Source organism: Urocampus carinirostris, chromosome 1 (assembly GCF_059441175.1).
Source record: "Urocampus carinirostris isolate Australia breed hairy pipefish chromosome 1, RoL_Ucar_1.0, whole genome shotgun sequence".
NCBI classification, from domain to species: Eukaryota; Metazoa; Chordata; class Actinopteri; order Syngnathiformes; family Syngnathidae; genus Urocampus; species Urocampus carinirostris.
This window is the reverse complement of record NC_142349.1, coordinates 21,819,769-21,838,844: the sequence shown is the minus strand read 5'-3', so window position 1 is coordinate 21,838,844 and position 19,076 is coordinate 21,819,769. Positions and strand designations below refer to the sequence as shown.

Sequence of the window (19,076 nt, the reverse complement as noted above, 5' to 3'; positions counted from 1 at the left end):
TAGTTTAACATGTTATATTGTACACGTGTTTCGTTAGATCATATATATTGTTAATTAATCAAAGCAAGTGAGCCTTTTGAGAGCCGGCTCTCTTTAATGAGTTGAGCCGAAAAAGCCAGTTCTCCAAAAAGAGACTACCACATGAAATGCGAGGCGGCAGATGCATGCGCACTGTAGCATGAAATGAAATGAAATGAAATGATCTGCGTTTATATAGCGCTTTTCAAGTCAAGACTTCCCAAAGCGCTTTACAGTGTGCTTCACATTTCCCAATAGCGGCCTGCAGTCATGTAAGGCGCTAACCTGCTTACTGGGGGCATTAAGGGTTTAGTGTCTTACCCAAGGACACTTCAACATGTAACACGGAGGGGCGGGGATTCGAACGAGCGTGCTACCTCCCGAGCCACTGCCGCTCGCTTCATTTGCAACGAAAAAAATCGATACCGACATAGAGGTTACCGCGGCTTGATTGATTTGCCGTTTCGTGATAGTCGGTGTATACCGGATTGTACCCATGATTGACCAATTTGCGTTTTTCCGTACATATTTTCTTGTACTTTGTACACGTCTTAAAATGCATAATAAACATACTTTGTACGGCAAAATCGTACAGGTTGACAGGTATGCTTTAATTACACTAAAGAGCGTGTGTGAGTATCTCGTTTTCATTGACTTAAAAATATGTTATTTTAGTATGCTGAGCTTGCCAATAGGCCAGTGAAATGTTAATAATTTTGCATTTAAAGACTATAAATAAAATAATTGACCAGTTAGAATATCAAGTAGCTGCAGTCCTTCACTCAGTACAGTACCCAGATTACGATATCGCTAATTAGCCTTTTATTGATCACCTCTTAAACTGTTATGTTTTCAAGCTAGAAACGAGTACTGGGTATCTCCATTTGTATGACACTAAATAGAAAACAAGGGCAGGACAGTGAATGATTGGTTAGTAGGTCTGCCTCGCAGTTTAGTGTCCCTGGGTTCATTTTCAGCTAACAGCCTGAGTTGGTTATCTCCAGCCACTCGAGTTCACTCCCACATACCAAAAACACGCATTGCAGGTTGAGTTGAAAAAAAATGCCCCGAAGAATGAGTGTCTAGATGGTTATCTTTGTGTGCCCTGTGATTGGCTGGACACTAATCCAGGGTGTTCCCTGCCCACTGCTCGAAGTCAACTGGGATAGGTTCCATCACCCCTATGACCCCAGTAAAGAGGCAGTAGATTTTTTTCAATGCGCTCAAGGTTGTTCTCGTTTTTGCCATTAAAAGGGTTACACAAACTACGTTTTTCCAAAGCTGGGCTCTTTCTGGGTGGTTCTATATCTCGCAAATCCACATTGCGCACACGCACAACACACAGACAGAGAGTGTTGTTGCGTTGCCTGTGGTCTGTTACTGATCAGCTTTCCTGTTGCTGCAGAGCAACTGTGAGCCATGAGATAAGGACATTGAGAGCACATGCTCGCGGGCCCCAGAGGGGAAAAGAGGTGAAGAGCAAGAGAGGGCAAACCAACCAAGTCACAGATATATTCATTTGAAAGGCGTGAAGTTGATTAATTAGGAAAACGGAGAGGCTGGTCTCACAGGAAGGAGATGAGGTAGTGTAATATAGAAGGGGGAGGTGGGTAAGGCGAGAAGGGGAGGTGTCTTTGCTCCTTTTAACACTCAGACCTGAAATGACCCTAAAGCATGGATGGATTAAGGAGACCTGCATAAATCTGGAGAATAAAGTGAGGAGAGGAGGGGAAGGATTTGAAGCATCCAAGGCCTGAGGATTCAAACTCTTGTTACGCATGCTGATCCACTCTGACTCAGATGGCATGCAGAGCAACACGAGGCAGGATCGGGGCCTTCTCCTTTTAGTTGCTGTCGCTGAAGCCAAGGCCAGGTAGTCAAGAGAGAGTCAACAAGACGGGACGGGCTTTTTGAAGCGGAATCTCAAGAAGGCGATGACTTGCAAGGAGCTGAAGCGGCAGCTGACTTTATGGGACGGTCCCGAGGGGCCTCCCGCGGCTGGATCTTTCACATCGCCACTATCGCCGGGAGAGCATTCTCGCGGTTCGGCGGGCTGCAGCCTGTTCCGCCGTCTAAAACTCAACCGCAGCATTCAGGAGCGCAGACGCTCGTCTCAGAGTTACTGCAGGTAGATTGGTACCCCTTCTTGCGTACGTAATTTGTTCCAAAATCGTGCTTGTAGCTCAAATCGGTGGTGTAACACGCTTAATTTCCCGGTATGAAAAATTTAAAACGAATTGCTCCACTACCGACCTTCCAAAAGCATACAAGTGAAAACCTAATAGCAGTGAAACCAATGTTCCCTCTAAGCTGCGTGTGTGCGCAATTCCGCACTACCTAGAGGTTTTCTGCGCACAAGAAAATCTAGCCAGCTCACAAAAATGAGGGCTCGAAATTGCTAATTCAAAAGCGAATTAAGTCAAAGTTACAGTGTATGAAGGTAAAAATACACGGGTTCCCCTGACGCTGTGTTCTAAATGCGGTATTTTGAGGCCAATATCGAAGTAGAACGAAGTTGAGTAAAGTCAATAGAGTTTTTCGAGAACCGGCTTCTTTGGCTCGGCTCACTAAAAAGAACCGGCTCTTTCGGGTCCCAAACGGGTCTTCAGGTTCTTTTGGCTTCTTTAATCCCTACACGAGCAAATATTATGTAAAATTGTGCACAAAATGACTTAAAGAAAGGGGGGGAATAGAACAAAAAAGAAAAAAAATACCAAAATGAAAAAGTAGTGAAAAGCTGTGAAAAAAACGAAACAAGAGGAGAGAAAAAGAGAAACAAAGAGCAGGAAAATTTCAGAAAAAAAGCCAGAAGAAAAGAAAGAAGCAAATAAAGGGATAAAAGGTAATAGAGAACAAAAAAGCAAGAAAAAAGTAACAGCTAGGAAAAAATAAACACAATGACATTTTTTTAAAAGGAATTTAAAAAAAAGAGAAAAAAACAGGGAAAAAGAGGAAAAAGTTTGTGTTGCATTCAAATAATTTTCAATTATATCAAGTTAATCTTGTTGCCAACATTGTACTTCCACTAAAAAATGTAATTAAATACAGTTCTGTATCGTGCAACCGACTAAATAAGGCCCCAAAAATTTAAGTATATCAGGAAAAAAAAGAAATGGAAATCTTGTGAAAGAATCATAAAAACAAATGACGCTTGTAGGCCCTGCAACCTTTGCAATCGTACATTGGTCAATTAATTCAAAAGAGAAAAATAATTTTGCATTGCCGGAAACTCAGCAAAATGTAACGTGATGTCAAGATTTGGACATGTTTGATAATAATTTAGTTGCCACACTTGGGATTGCTGTTGCTCACTGTTGTTTCAAGAGTTGCTCACCGACTTTGTGTAAACGCTCAGACCCGTGGAAAATTAGAGGGAACATTGAATGAAACAAATCTTACTGATCATTAAATTCACATTGAAATTTTAACCAAACGTAAAAATACAGAAATTATTTAAATAAGATGATATTAACGGAATAAAATAAGTTTATCATGAGCACCGCAACGATTATTCTTGTGTTTTGCTTAGGAAGGTGAGGGGCAGTTTCAAGGAGTCACAGAGATCGCATACCTGTCAACTTATACTGTACGTGTTCCCCATATTTATAAGTTGTTTTATTATTTCACCTTGTGGATGCCGTATAACATTTTTTTATCCGTGATTTTTTTTTCTTGAAGAAGACCAATTTTGTCTTTCCCAGTTTGACTCCTAACAGGATTGTCTTTGTCACTGTTAAATTGCTAATATTATCACGGTTTTCTACAGTCTGTCTTGCAGTGAGAAGGTGCCGCGTTGTGTTTGTAAGGTTTATAATTGCTTCAAGGTACCGCCCGGAATTTGTAACTATGTTTCTCTCTGCCGCCATCTCCTGGCTTAAAATCATGATTGCAGCTCATTAAACAAGCCCCCCCCCCCTATGACTTAGACGCGCTCCAACAAACTTGGGTTGGCGTTTGGACTGAATTTGTAACATGCCTTTTCTTACTTGTATCATTCATATGCTACGCTAACAAAATCTTTGATGACGAGCATAAAGTCACTCTTTAATTTGACAGTACAGTTATTTGTAAGAAGAAACAAAAACATTTAAATAGTGCAGTGGTTTCTTTTGTTAAACTAATGCTTGAGCCTCTAAATTGGGTTTGTTCTTGAGTAATAAATAAATAAATAAATAAATAAAGGTTTTTAATTTGCCGGTTTTGATTATCGTGGAACTTTTTTGGAACCAACCTGCGCAGAAAACAAGGGATCACTTTCTACATACTTTTTGCAGTGTACTCTATTCATTTCGTCTGTAAAGAAGAGCATATTTTCACCGAAAACAAATAAGAAAAATATGATTAAATTATTCTATGCCATGGGGTATAAATATGTTTTCAAAAGCATTTTGCCAAAACGTAAAAATATGTATCTATTGTTTAACTATTATACAGGGTTTGGCGATGCTAATCAGTAAGTTTCAGGCCTCTGGAAAGATTTCGGTATGGTTAATCACCATTAGATAGCAGAAATGGCTTGATTAGATTGTTGTCCACACATCAAGGAAGCCCAACTTCCTAGTGTTGCTACCTTTTTCCAGCGAATAAGCGTGTGTAGGCGGCCCCATATGTCGAATAGGCGTATCGAAGCTGTATTGTAAGAGTCACGCGATATGAACAAATAGTAATAGGCAGTTAACTGCTCAACAGAGATCATTCCCTTCTAAAAATATGACCATGTGCCATTGTCATCGTCTGATCAGAGCAGCATGACGTTTCATGCAAGTTCACAGGAACGCGGTCTCCATTGTGACCAAAATTGTGTGATCACAATCGTTGTTCACTAAAAAATGCTAAAAGCTCCCAAAAAAATCTAATGAAAGATGAAGGTTCAAGCTGTGTTTTGATATTCCCTATGCCTGTATAGCTACTGAACTAAATTTTCCGTAAGGCCTTAAAAAAAAAATTGTCCAAAAAATTGTATCCTAATTTGAGAAAAACTTTTGGAATTGAATGAATTAAGAAAATTATTTATTCACTATGATTACCAAAGTTTGAGGTGAGATATACCGATCAAAAGAAGAGACTGAAGTATTAAATGATTGGATTGGTCAAGTGTAGCAAAGCAAGTGTCCAAGTAGCATAAACATCGTCTTTGGGGCAGCATGTCATTGGCCCAAGAAGTCTGGTATATGCATTTTATTTTGCTGGATATATAATGTGTCAGTCAAGCGTCACGTCCATCAACCTTATGGCAGTTTGCCATCCAACAGCTGCATGCTGCGCCTGTCACATCTCATTCTTCACACTCGGCGATGGACTATCACACTATGTTGTGTGACATCTTTGTTTCACTATAAAACGGGGTCACACAATAACATTTCTGCTGTCCTCCCCCAGCTTCGACTCGGAGAATGGCCCGTCGCCTGGACGCAGTCCAATGGATTCGCAGGCGAGTCCTGGCTTGGTGCTGCACCCTTCGTTCCCCCAGAGCCAACGCCGGGAGTCCTTCCTGTACCGCTCCGACTCCGACTACGACACATCCCCCAAAACCATGTCACGCAACTCCTCCATCAACAGTGAGGGGTAAGCGTGCCCACATGACCAAAGAGCTATCACATTAGTTTAACTTTGGCTCAATCCCCGTCTCCCCATTCCACTCTACTATTTTACTTTTTACTCTAGCATTGTATGTCGACATCGATGAAGACTATACCATTTTTGTCAAAGCGTAGTGGTAGTGGGCAAAGGAAGGGACACATGCTAGGTCAGGAGCTCACTAGCAAATCCCCTTGTTGTGTGCTTTCGGTATTATAGACCAGTGTCTTTCAACTTTTTTGGAGCCAGGGCATGTTTTTTACATTAGAAAAAGTTTGCGGCACACCACTAACCAAAAATGTTATAAAATGACACTGAACCGTATGTTTAATTACAATATACCGTATTTTCCGCACTATAGGGCGCACCGCGTTATAGGGCGCACCCCCAAAAAATAGTTTTTGGTCCTATATCTTCCATAAATAAGGCACACCGGATTATAAGGCACTACAATGGGAACGTCGACAAAACAGTCAGATGAGAAGCAAATACGTGTCGTAGACACGTGCGGATGCGGTGTCCGTACGATGTCACACAAATGCATCATTTCAAATATTATTCGGTAGGTTAAAGTCTTGGGATTCAGGAAATGCCAACCATTCCTTAGTTTCTATTTTCTTTTTCGCTCGCAACTTTACTGTGCATATGACAATAAACACTTGGAATTGAGTTTAATTCACTCAACTCATCACAGCAACATCAAGATCGTTCTTAAACAAGATACCGGGAAAATATAAAGCCGCATAGCTCACCTAAGTTCTCACGTTCAATAATGATACGCAATCATGGTCTTCTTACAACCTTGAGTGTAGTAAATCCAGGAGAGTAAAAATGTACAAATACAGACTAATGAAACATGTTTCTTTATGGCGTAGTTTAGCAAGCTTGCTATTCAGTCATCTTTTTCGGCCAATTGCAGGGTTTGTTTTGGCCCTCTAGCCTATCCGAGGCTCCGAATAACTTCAGCCAATAGCGATCGATTTAACTGATGATTGACACATCTTTTTTGGCCAATTGCAGCGTTTGTTTTGGCCCTCGAGCCTATCCGAGGCTCCGAATAATTTCAGCCAATAGCGATCGATTTAACTGATGATTGACACATCTTTTTCGGCCAATTGCAGGGTTTGTTTCGGCCCTCTAGCCTATCCGAGGCTCCGAATAACTTTAGCCAATAGTGATCAATTCAAATGATGATTGACACATTGGTTACCCAATGAAACGCCGTTATATAAATCCCAGCATACACCGCGGACTACTCCACGTTCGGGGGAAAATCGAGTCGGCGGCTGTTGCGTAAGTTGCGAGACCTTGCGATTTAATATTGAGCCATATATAAGGCGCACTGTATTATAAGGCGCATGGTCAGCTTTTAAAAAAAATTAAGACTTTTAGGTGCGCCTTATAGTGCGGAAAATACGGTAATTTAGAATACCCCCAGCTTTTACAGCACAGACACTTGACAATGACATAATTTTTGCAGAAAATGATTCATAAATATTTTATAAAATTTTAAATTTTAAAAAGTGACATTGGATAATTTGTCACGGCACACCTGCCGATCTGTCATGGCACACTAGTGTATCGCGGCACAGTGGTTGAAAATCACTGTTATAGACCGTATGGAACAAACGAGGGCAGTCTCTTTGATCTGCCCGGAGGAAAGAAAGTATTTCTTGATTTGACTTTAATGTCAAAGTGTGTATAAATCTTTTGGGACACCCTGTATAACAAATATATCTTTTCACCATTTTTTTGGGTTGGCCGGATTAAAAAGCCTGATGGGCTGTTGGCTTGTATATGGTCATGGACCTTAGTTTGCCGATCTCTGGTCTGGACGCAACTGACCAAATTAGGTGTTCATGTCGTGTCCTTTAATGTAACTTAAATTTGCACGGAGGGTGCTACAGGACAAGGGAAAGCCCAAAGACAGAAGGCAGATGTGATTAGAGGGAAGATAGTTAAAGAATAAACAAGAGTGAAGCACGGTTTTCATCTGGAGGCATAATTATATATTTTTGAAAGTTATGCACTACAGTTTATTGAGTTAACATTTTCAATGTTATTGTTTTGATCAACAATTGTCACATACGTTACGCCACAATCAGCGTGGCTCAAAGTGATGAATTGGTACGTTCCCAAATATTTGTCCACGCCTAAGAGGTTAAATAGGGGGGGGAGAAATACAAACAATACAAAGTGGGACGGTGAAAAAGGGAGTAATTGGATGAGGCTTTCGTACCATCAACTACATTCAAATATATTAGTCGTGGTGTTTGTGACAATGCAGATAGAACAGATGCACAGCCTGAATAATAGTCTGTTAGTTTCTAGTTTAAGCAATATGTGATGACTTCACAGCAATCCGAATGGATCCTAAAACAAAGCAGGGACAGTTATTCATCATTTTTTATCTACAGGCATGCCGAAGACATGATCGTCACTCCTTTTGCTCAGGTACGTATCAGACTGATCAAAAGCTTGCAGATGATCACAAACAATTTGCCGTGATTGTGATCTCTCCATCCTCAGGTGTTGGCCAGCCTACGGTCTGTAAGAAGCAACTTCACCATCCTCGCCAATGTCACCACACCCACTAACAAGTCAGTATTTTAGGATTATTATATTGGTCTTAGATGGAGGGTTCGTATGGGGCTTGAAATCCTTGAAATACTTAAAATTTAATGTTGTGTTTTCAAGGATTGAAAAATGCTTGAATTTTGGGTGAAGGGCTTGTAAATGCTTGAAATTGTTGCCTCATTTCTCAACAAGTCTGCTCAAAAAATGACGCCGACACTACTCTAGGGCGACTTTGCCTAGCCATTGCATTTCTTCTTCACTTGTGATTAAGAGCAGCTGGCATTAATTTGTAGGGCATTGTACTATGGAGTGTCATAACCACTTACGGGTCTCCCCCAAGAGGACAGGTGAATTTTACACCTAAACAGGGCATTTCATTTCATTTCATTTCATTTCATTTCACTGTGGCTAGGTTCACTATGCAGGAAAATCATACTTTTTTTGCAGGGAAGTGACCTGTATTTAATCTGTTAAAGTCCGTCTGAAGGGCACATATCCACTTTTTTGACACCAGCCCCAGACCCCTTTCATATGTGGTCCTAGATCCGATACATATCCGATATTTTGGATTGTGACTACCAGTGAACGGTCGAGATGTATTAATCCGACCTGTGTTGTGCCGCACATTAAAAACAGGCGGCAGACGTCATTATTCTGTCTTCAATCAGGCGGAAGGAAGCGGAGAGTTCAACAACCACGGCGGACAAAAACACAATGTCTTTAAATCACACATTCATTGAAGAAGAACATTTGTTTCATTAGTAACTCATGGAACAGCCAACATCGCATCATGGATTCACAACATATCGCTTGAGTTCATTTCTAAAGTGATAGTATCCTCTAGTGGAAATTAACAATATTGACATTCAAATCCCACCACACAGACAGTATTCAATGGGGGAAAGCAAAGTTTTGGATTCAATTGTTATTTGGGGGGACAACACTCAACTGTTTACAGAGTACTTCCTCAAACTTGAGTGCATTTCGTGTGAAGTCACATGTCCTCTTATGCGTGACAATTGTGGCGTTCATACAGGAAGGTCAAGTCGCACTTAGTTGGTAATGTCGACGATTTCAAAAACATCCAATTCCTCCCCAAATATCGCAATTGAGCGTTAAGCCCTGCAGTCTAAACGTAACCTTGGAAATGTGCATTAGTCAAGGATTAGTTGTTAGTTATGGACATTTGTTATGGACATGCAAAAAATAAGGTAGCGTTGCCCTGTGGTAAATTGTAATGGGAAGATCTTCCTGCAACTGAAAATGTAAACTACGTATTACTTCCTCATTACGTCATTTTTACCCAAAACCTGTATGTCCTAAAAACAATTACATTCGCGGTTTACTCAAGATCTAAACACGTCTCTATAAATGCACATGCAAGATTGAAAATCACACATATAAATCTCAGATGGATTTGTGGCTCTGCAACATACATGATTCAGAACAAATTTCTTCTTTTAATGGTACTGGACAAATGGGAAAATTGGCTTTAAATGCCTTAAAAAGTGCTTGAATTTGGCCATGAAAAAGGTAGACAAATCCTGCAGGTGGCGCCAATATATGTGTATGTTTTGGACATTTTGAACAGATTGAAGGAACAAATGATTATGGCTGAATTTGAAAAACATAATAAAAGGCTTCCGTTATGCCCATTTGCTATCTGGTTAAGATGCTCACGTCAAGATTTGAGGTGTCGAGCTTGTTACAACATTATACCCCCCTGACATTTTGCCTGCTGAAAACCAATTTGGACAATCCCCACTATGCAGTGTATTTGATGTTTTTCCCCTTGAGCTTTGATGGAAAGATGAGAATCAGGCTTGCTTATCAGTCAGCATGTGAACCTTGCTCCTTTTAATCCGTCCGTCTCTTGGACGAAATCAGAATTGATCGAACACATACAAATCTTCAATCATACAATGAATGGTCTTGAGTTTGTCAATATTCAAAAAGTTTAACCAAGTAAAGTTTGGAATTGTCTGCAGCTATCCTAACCCATACAAAAATAAATCCCTTTTGACGCATACAGGTTCATGCATACACACATAACTTACGCACACAAAGATTTTGCAAAAATGTTTTACAGTAATTCCTCATTTTTTTGAATGGTTTACTGTCCAAAAATAACCCGTGGTGAGTAAAGTCTAAAGTATATTATTTACACCTTGTCATGATTACTGATGCGAGGCATCTGAGCCTGCTCCTTTGGCGCCAACTGCCTCGGAGGCTGATTGGCTACCTGTTACTTTGTATACCCCCGACTTCCTATCACCGGTTGTCAGTCCGTCTGCGAACCTCAGTTTACGCTAGGCAAGCTTTTCGAACCCGTCTCTCTCCTGTTCTGATTCCCCTCTGTTTCCCAGTTCCGACCACTTTTCTGATCTCGACCACGATTTTTGCTCCCCCGTCCTGGCTACTGATCTGTTTTTTCCGCTCTCAACACCGCCATTGCTCGCGACGGAAATACCACTTCCGCGTCTGAGCAACCTGCTCCCCGCGACCAGCGATCTACGGATCGTGTGTACTATCCTTTCCCTTCTTCCCAATAAAACTAAGAGAAACGCACGCAAGTGGGTCCTGTCTCCGTTCTGGTTCTGACACACCTATTGCACAGTAAAATACCTTACAACACATTGAAACTAAAGGACGAAACATTTTTACACCCCTGAACATTCTTTTGACAAATAAAGGTACTGTAAGTATACTTACTTGTACCTGTTAAAGTATTATTTGATGTTTTTATATTTTTATATATTTTATTTTTGTTTACAAATAACTGTTCTCTCAGAGACTGTTTACGTCGGGTGTGTCTAAACTTTTCAGAAACTGGGCCAGATTTGGTGAGCTGTAAATATGTGAGGGCCGACTATTCTTTGAACATTTTTTAATTTATTTACCCTTCGTGAAAGGTTGCAGTTCTTGTTGATCAGCGTCGCAACCTCGTAGCTCGCCATTGTAACATTTTCATTTGACTAACAGGGTCTCGTGGAAAATCACTGCTGTGCCGTTAAAACAGCTTCCGGTTGCTTCACCTTTTCAAAGTGTTCGTTTAGCTTTTTGTAGTCAGCATGTTTCGTCTGGCAGTGCTTCTTGTTATTATATACTTTGTAAGCAGCAACGGTCTCTGGGCAAATTAGGAGATGCAGTTTTGGATTGTGGTGAAAAAATACTCAAATTTCTACTTGTCCAAGAAGTAGCGACCCTAACCGTAAACGTTCCTTTTTTTAACTTGCGACGTCGTAAATTCTCACAGAAAGCCACGGGCAAGGTGCCAGGCTGTCAAAGGACAAATGCCATCATCTAGTGAAATGGTGATTTTTTTTTGTACACATTTATTTTATACTGAAGTCAACATCACTGGCAGGCCATATTTTATTCATTTTATGACAAAGGCCACGACCCAGGAAAAATTTGACCACGGGCCGCAAACCGCCCCCGGGCCGGACTTTCGACAGTTTGGTTAACCCAATCAGAATTAAGAACACAATTGTCACTGTAAATCTTTAAAGCATCGTGACCATGAAAAGTGAACCATATCATAGCGGGGGATTACTGTACTCAGTTTCATTTTGCTAAGTGTAGCGCACAAAACATATATCATAGAGTATTCCATTTTGGTAAAATCATACACAAAGGGAGAGTGTGTATTATTTGACCACTTGACGTCACTGCCAGGTGTAGTGCAACCAAAAATGAGTGCTCAAAGCACAAGGAAGAATACAAACTACGGAGACTCAACATGACCAAAATGCACCATTTTACTTTACTTTGATCATTTTTAGCCCAGCCTTTTTGAGGTTTTTGGGTACCCATTGTGGCAAGATGGTGTGCAACTGTTTGAGTTCCTTTAAATGAGGATGACCTTTTGCAAAATAAATGCTAATTTCTCACCCTATGTATTAATGCTTATTATATAAGTCAATATTGGTTTTCTTTTAATAATCAATGTTTTTTTCACCACTTATATGGGCTGAATAATAGACACTGTCCCTTTAAAAGAAGGCAAAAAAATCGTTTTGCTCATTTTAAGTATTTATTCCTGATATTGATAGAAAACATACAGTAAGAACTGAAAAACTACCTATCATCTGCTAAATCAGATAATGTTGTGTAATTATTTGAAAGGTGTTTCTTGTTACTCCTGATGCATATTTTAAAATTTGAACAACAATACTCAAAACGAGCAAATTCTTCAGCTATGTGAATAAAAATCTATATTTTATTTTGCACTGTGATAGCACAAACTATCCATCAATTATCTGCACCGCTTATCCTCGGTAGGGTCGCGGGGGTACTGGAGCCAATCCCACATATCTTCGAGCAGTAGACAGGGGACACCCTGAACTGTTTGCCAGCCAGTCGCAAGGCACAGAAAGACAGACAACTCACTCGCTCATTCACACCTAGGGACAATTTGGAACGGCCAATTAAACTGACATGGATGTTTTTGTAATGTGGGAGGAAACCGGAGTGCCCGGGGGGAACCCACACAAGCACGGTGAGAACATGCAAACTCCGCACAGGAGGATTCGATCTCATGAGCTCAGAACTGTGTCGCGTACAGTTAGCCACTCAGTCGCTGCGCTGCTTAGCACAAACTAAAATCACCCAAATGTAAAAACATTTAAAGAGGTTTAATCTTTCTTAGACATACATTAACGAAGCCTTTGCTGAATTTGATCCAACGTGGGCACCTATTTTCCAATATGGCACATCTATCACTTTGAGTATTAAGCTTCATTTGCTGCTTCTCTTTCTCAGTGGCTGGCACATATATTTCAAGCCCTGTCGTGAAATGTAAGCGCAGTCAATAAGTCTAAAAAAAAAAAGGATGCTCTTTTTTGTGAGATGCATTAGACGTGAGGCGGTAGTCTTTGGCATACTTTCAGCCTCCACATCAATATGATATATAAAGCAATGCAGCAGAATGATCAGTATCCTATAATTATCCAGCAGTGTCCTGGAACTGCCTCCCACCTCGCTGCTTAATTATGAAGTATATTTAAAGCAAACAGCATTCATAGTTCACACTTTGACCTTTTGAAGTACTGTATTTAAAGCATAGGAGGAACATGTCTGTAGATTTGGGGAAAGAGATGGGGGTGTACCTTAAAGCTACAATCAATGTTCGGAATGCCAAAGTACACTCACAGCCAATTGGTGCCAAGTTACAATAAATATTTTTATCCTAATATCATGTCAACTAAGAAGTTTGTTTTTTCCGATCACACAAAAAAACTATTCTAAATAGGTTAACAATTGTATTTCAATAGTTATTTTAAATTATTGTATTTTCACACCCATTAGGCGCACTGTTTAAAAGGGTGCACTCTCCTCGGTTGGAATTAATTTTTTTGTCGGTTCATACGGCGTAAATTCGGTTGTCAGGCGGGCACGCATAGAGTCACAAATAAAGAGCGACGGGGGGCATTAAAAAAAGCCTGGTCATCCATCATAAACATCCCTCAACCATTCTTTCATCATGCCTTCGTCCATCCAACCCTTTTCATTTGCCTTGATGATGACTTCCAGTGACGACGCCCACGATTCAGACTTTTAGCGGCGACACCCACGATTCAAATTTTCACGGGGAATCCCACACTGCTGTCCTTTGTCAGGTCCGCCAAAAAAGGCGGGTTGTATGATAGGGCGCGGCTCACATTTTGAATGTAATCTGAGATTTTTGTGTGCGCCTTATGGCCGTTAAGGGGCCGGTCACACAGACATTTACGGCTGAATCACGGCCAGATATTTCTGCCTTTGAGGCGGACGCTATTGGACGCATTGAGTTCGCCATTCAGACGAGATACAGCGGTGCTTAACACGAGGTCGGATATTCGCGCGCGGGTGGCGGCGCGTAAAAGTTTTGCGCTGCTCAATTCTTCAGAGCGCGGGTACACAGCCTTTCACGAGCGTTTGAGGCTGAACCACGGCCAGAAATTTCTGGACGTGAAGCAATTGCTGTTGGGCGCTGTTGAACGTTCTGAGACCGCCATATAGACGAGATAGAGCAGTGCTTTACTCGCGGTCGGAAATTTTCACGTGGTTGGCCGCGTTCAAAACTTTTGAGCTGCTCAAAAGTTTGAGCACGTGTTAAACTGCGTGCCGCACACGTGGTCAACACGAAGTAATGACGCGGAAATGACGCGGAACGACGTGCTCTGGCCGCGGCCAGGGCGTGGTTACACATGGGTAGGACGGGAAATTTCAGCGGGTAATCGTGGGTGGAGCATGGTAATAGCATGTTCTGTGCCTGTATTGCGGTGTTATTACGTGAAATTAGCGTGTTACGCGTGTGACAGTCAAAAGCCTTTCTCCGCGTATATACAGCGCGATTTGCCGATCACACGTCATTTGTGCTCGTGACGTCAAGGGGGTGAACATGGATCCCCGTCAGCGTAGTTTCTCTTCATTTCGAATAAATCTTTCGGTGCATTCGAAGCAAGGCTTTAATATTGGGTCCTTAGCTTGGCCTTTTGGTTGAGAGTAAGAGTCCCGGCTCCTAATCTTTGAAGCGTATTATGGACTGATCGATAATGGATAATGAATAAAGAAGATAGATCAATCACCCTTAACCCCCCCCCCCGTCAGCATAGTGATCTCGTCTTAATCCATTTTTATTTCTAGGCATTTCTTTTCAAGATAATAAAATAAAAATGATGCCATAGCTTGAAATCTTGATTTTCACGGGACTATGTCTTGTGCGGTTATGATTGCTACAGCCCGGTGCCGAGATTTGCATCCCCTCGCTAATACAACCACCTTTACCTCGTTTTATCTCACTTTTAGGGAATGTAATGGCGAACATATAACTAAAGCCACATCGTCTTGCATTTGTTGGAAATGTAATACAACTTAATCCACTCCGTCTTTGTTTTTGTTGTGAACGTAATCGAACAGTAATGCACACCGTATATAAATCCCCCCCCCCCCCCCCCCTCGCGTGAACGCGCATTCTGCTGCGCTTCCAACGAAAGCGATCGTATTTTATATAAAACGCTTATTAAAACTATAAAGCGAGCTAATTATAACAATTGGGAGATCCTAGTCTATATAACGCGTTTATTTAAACAATAAAGTGCGATCGTATTCTACAAAATGCGTTTGTTAACGTGGATGAAAAAGTCACGCGAGGGGGTGGGGCGGTGTGGGTGTTGCGTAGGAGTCGGATTTGGGCACAACACCGGCTCGGGAGCTTTTATACCCGTGGTCCACATGAGAAAATGACGCAGAAATGACGCGATGACGAAGTGGAACAGTCGCCGGCGTCTGTTTTGCGGGCATACCACCGATGAACAGCGGGTTAGCCAATTTTGCGCATTTTCCATCCCGGGCAACCACGGGCAAAAAAAAAACGCAAAATTTTAGCCATGATTCAGCCGCAAACGGCTGTGTGACCGGCCCCTAAAGTACAATATTTGTGAGGATTCGGCCAATTTAAGCAGAAGTTGACATCACCATGATAATGTCCCTTTATCAATTCATTAACTACCGCTTATTTGAGGTCGGGTCGCAGGGGCAGCACCCACAGCTGGGAAGCCCAGACGTCCCTATCCCCAGCCACTTCATTAAGACAAGATCCCAAAGGCGTTCCCAGACCAGCCAGGAGACCGAGTCTTTTCAGCGTGCTCTGAGTCGTCCTTGGGGCATCCTGCCGGTGAAACATAACCGGGAATATCTACCAAGGGAGGCATCCAGGAGGCATCCTTATTAGAGGCCTGAGCCACTTCAACTGGCTCCTCTCAGTTCGGAGGAGCAGCGGCTCTACATTGAGTCCCCAACAGATTATAGAGCTTCTTACCCTCTCTAAGGGAAAGACCAGCCACTCTGCTGAGGTAACTCATTTCAGACGCTTGTACCCACGACCTTGTTCTTTCAGTCACAATCCACAATTCGTGACCATAGGTGAGGGTAGCAACGTAGATTGACCTTTCGGGTCAGCTCCTTCTTCACAACGACGTACTAGTATTGGTTCCACATGACTGTAGACCAGGGGCGTCCAAACTACGGCCCGCGGGTCAGTTTTATTGGCCCGCAGCAAATTCTGAAATTATAGTATATGAATACGGCCCGCACATGGCGCTTGAGCTCAACTCTGTTGCACTTCTCAGTTTTAACACTAGATGGAGCCAGTAACGGAAAAGGTGCTTCTCCACCCATGCATTTGGGATGCCCTGAACTGGAAAACATTGGAATTGTGTTTTCTTTGCTTATTTAATGAACCTTCTTGTCATTCATTTGAACTGTCATTGAAATTCAAAGTGTATTACTGTGTAACTTATTCTGACACAAAATAGATTGATTGTTAATTCTAAACCCTATCAGTGCAGATAAACGTAAATTTTGCTACTACAAATAGGTTAAGAACGAAATTAGAGTAGATGACCGGCTATCAAACAGAAAAATAAATAAAACATCCATCCATCCATTATCTGCACTGCTTATCTTCAGTAAGGTCGCGGGGGAGCTGGAGCCCATCCCAGCTGTCTTCGGGCAGTGGCCAGGGGACACCCTGAACTGGTTGCCAGCCAGTCGCAGGGCACACAGAGACAATTTGCTCACTCATTCACAACTAGGGAAAATTTGGACCAGCCAATTGACCTGACATGCATGTTTTTGGAATGTGGGAGGAAACCGAAGTGCCCGGAGGAAACCCACGCAACCCACGGGGAGAACATGCAAACTCCACACAAGGTTCGATCTCATGACCTCAGAACTGTGCCGCACACGCGCTAACCACTGCCCCGCCATGCTGCCCGAAATTCAACATATTTAACAAAATAAATGTTACCACTCATCAAACCTAGAACAAGTCCAGTAACTTTTCTTTCCTCTGTCTAACAGCATAGGAGCTACACTCAGGTATTGCTGATGTTTGTATTCGAGACTGTATCGCTATATAGAAAAAATGTAATCAACATTTTTTTGTCCTCCTGGCCCTTTCAAAAAATGTTTAAGCCACAGCGGCCCGCGACTCAAAAAATTTGCCCACCCCTGCTATGGACGCTGCCTCGATCCCTCTGTTGACCTTCCATTCTACCATGCCCTTGCTCATGAACAAGAGCCCGAGGTACCTAAACTGCTCCACTTGGCACAGGATCTCATTTCCGACCCGAAAAGGACATGCCACAATTTTACGGCTGAAAACTATGGTCTCGGACTTGGAAGTGCTGACCTTCATCCTCGCCAGGGTACACTCAGTTACGAATCGCTCCAATGAGAGCTGAAGATCACGGCTTCTGGAAGCCAGCAGCACCAAATCATATGCAAAAAGCAGTGATGCTCTGAAATTGAACCCATTCCTAGTCATGGCTCCGCCCCAAAATTATGTCAGTAAAGGTTCTGAACAGAAACGGTGAAAAAGGGCAGCCTTGGTGGAGTCCAACCCGCACTGGAAATAAATCACAATTACAGCCGCTAATGCAGAACAAGCTCTGACACTGGTCATCCAGGGACCAAACAGCCATGATATGACTATCCAATACTCCATACTCCTTAAGCACCCTCCACAGGACTACCCAAGGAACACGATTGAATGCCTTCTCCAAGTCCACAAAACAAATGTAGAGTGGATGGGCAGACTCCCGTGCTCCCTCAAAGACCCTGCAGAGGATGTACAGCTCTGTCGGAAAGCCCTGACCACAAGCCACATGGTTAAATGGGATCCAATGAAATGAAAATATCTTTAAGGGGAAAAAAATGCATTACATATATGTCACTGCTGTCAAAAGTCAATATGCTATAGTAAAAATGTATCTCATACAAAAATGTAAAAATCATTTGCTGCTCCTGGGTGGAGATACCAAAGAACGACAGAGGGCAGCAGCGTACCGGTCTACTTTTTATTCTATTGGTGTAATGTTCTTTGTGTCCACAGGAGGTCGCCCGTCACAAGTCAACCCACCGTTCCCCAAGCCACCCTCTCTGGTATGGTCAAATAAAGACAAATAAAGGATATTAATTGTGTAAAGATAAATAAGCAAGTAAACATTGTGTAGCTAATTTGTTTTAAGTGTTTTTAGTGTTGGTGTATTCAGATAAAAACAGAAAATAATAACACCCAAATAAAACATATCTTAAAATATAATAAAAAATATACATTTAACTGTTAAAGGGACTGTGTGTATTACAAAGCACCTCCTACTAAAAAACTTCATTGAAAAAATGCTGTATTAAATAACAAACAAAATACATGAACTCTGATATAAACATGGATGTTTATAAATACTTGTAGGTTGAGTAATTTGCATGTATTTGACATACCATGAGCTTCACCTAAAGAGAGCTGACAAAATTGTCTTCCATCTTGCTGCCTCGGGTACCTAAAAAAGATCTGAAAAAGGCTGGGCAAAAAAAAAAGATGTGCAAATAGTGAGTCTCTGTAGTCTGTATTCTTCCTTGTGCTTCGTAGCACTGGTTTTCAGGTGTACTACACCGTACGGTGACATCTAGTGGTCAAATTATGCACACTGTCCCTTTGACTAATAGAACAATATTCCCAATCTATTGTATGAATTATATTCAGACAGAAAAATCGAAGTGCCTGATGGAGAACTGTATTTTGATTATCTTTCCTGCACTGTATCTTGATACACATTTGACACGATCCAAATGTTATCTACATATACCATAGTGTTATCATTTTTTGAATCGTAAACAGCAACGATAATATTAGTGATAATAATGATAACAATAATAACAACCATAACAAGACTAAATCCATTGTGTAATCATAAGATCACTATGGATCTAGACAACATGGGAAAAGACTTTATATTTTATCTTTTTAATCGCACTATTTTTACTGACGCGGCCACATTGAATAACGTCGCAATGGACCATCATGGAAAATAGTTTAGCCAAAATATTTGTGATGATGAGGTAAATTCTGCCTTTTCCCA

At 41.6% G+C, this 19,076-nt stretch overlaps 1 protein-coding gene across 3 annotated transcripts in view; it reads left to right on the top strand.

The window, feature by feature from the left end:
• The window catches only part of pde4a (phosphodiesterase 4A, cAMP-specific), a 137,777-nt gene that overhangs the window by 85,763 nt on the left and 32,938 nt on the right, over positions 1 to 19,076 (top strand). For 2 of the 3 annotated variants that reach the window (XM_088330207.1, XM_088330191.1), the window contains exons 2-5: positions 5,398 to 5,583; positions 8,013 to 8,049; positions 8,125 to 8,195; positions 18,053 to 18,102. In XM_088330207.1, coding sequence (XP_088186333.1) covers positions 5,398 to 5,583; positions 8,013 to 8,049; positions 8,125 to 8,195; positions 18,053 to 18,102 — 344 coding nt within the window. Of the gene's footprint in view, positions 1 to 1,294; positions 2,147 to 5,397; positions 5,584 to 8,012; positions 8,050 to 8,124; positions 8,196 to 18,052; positions 18,103 to 19,076 lie in introns of those variants that run through there. The other variant, XM_088330199.1, reaches the window with a different exon arrangement.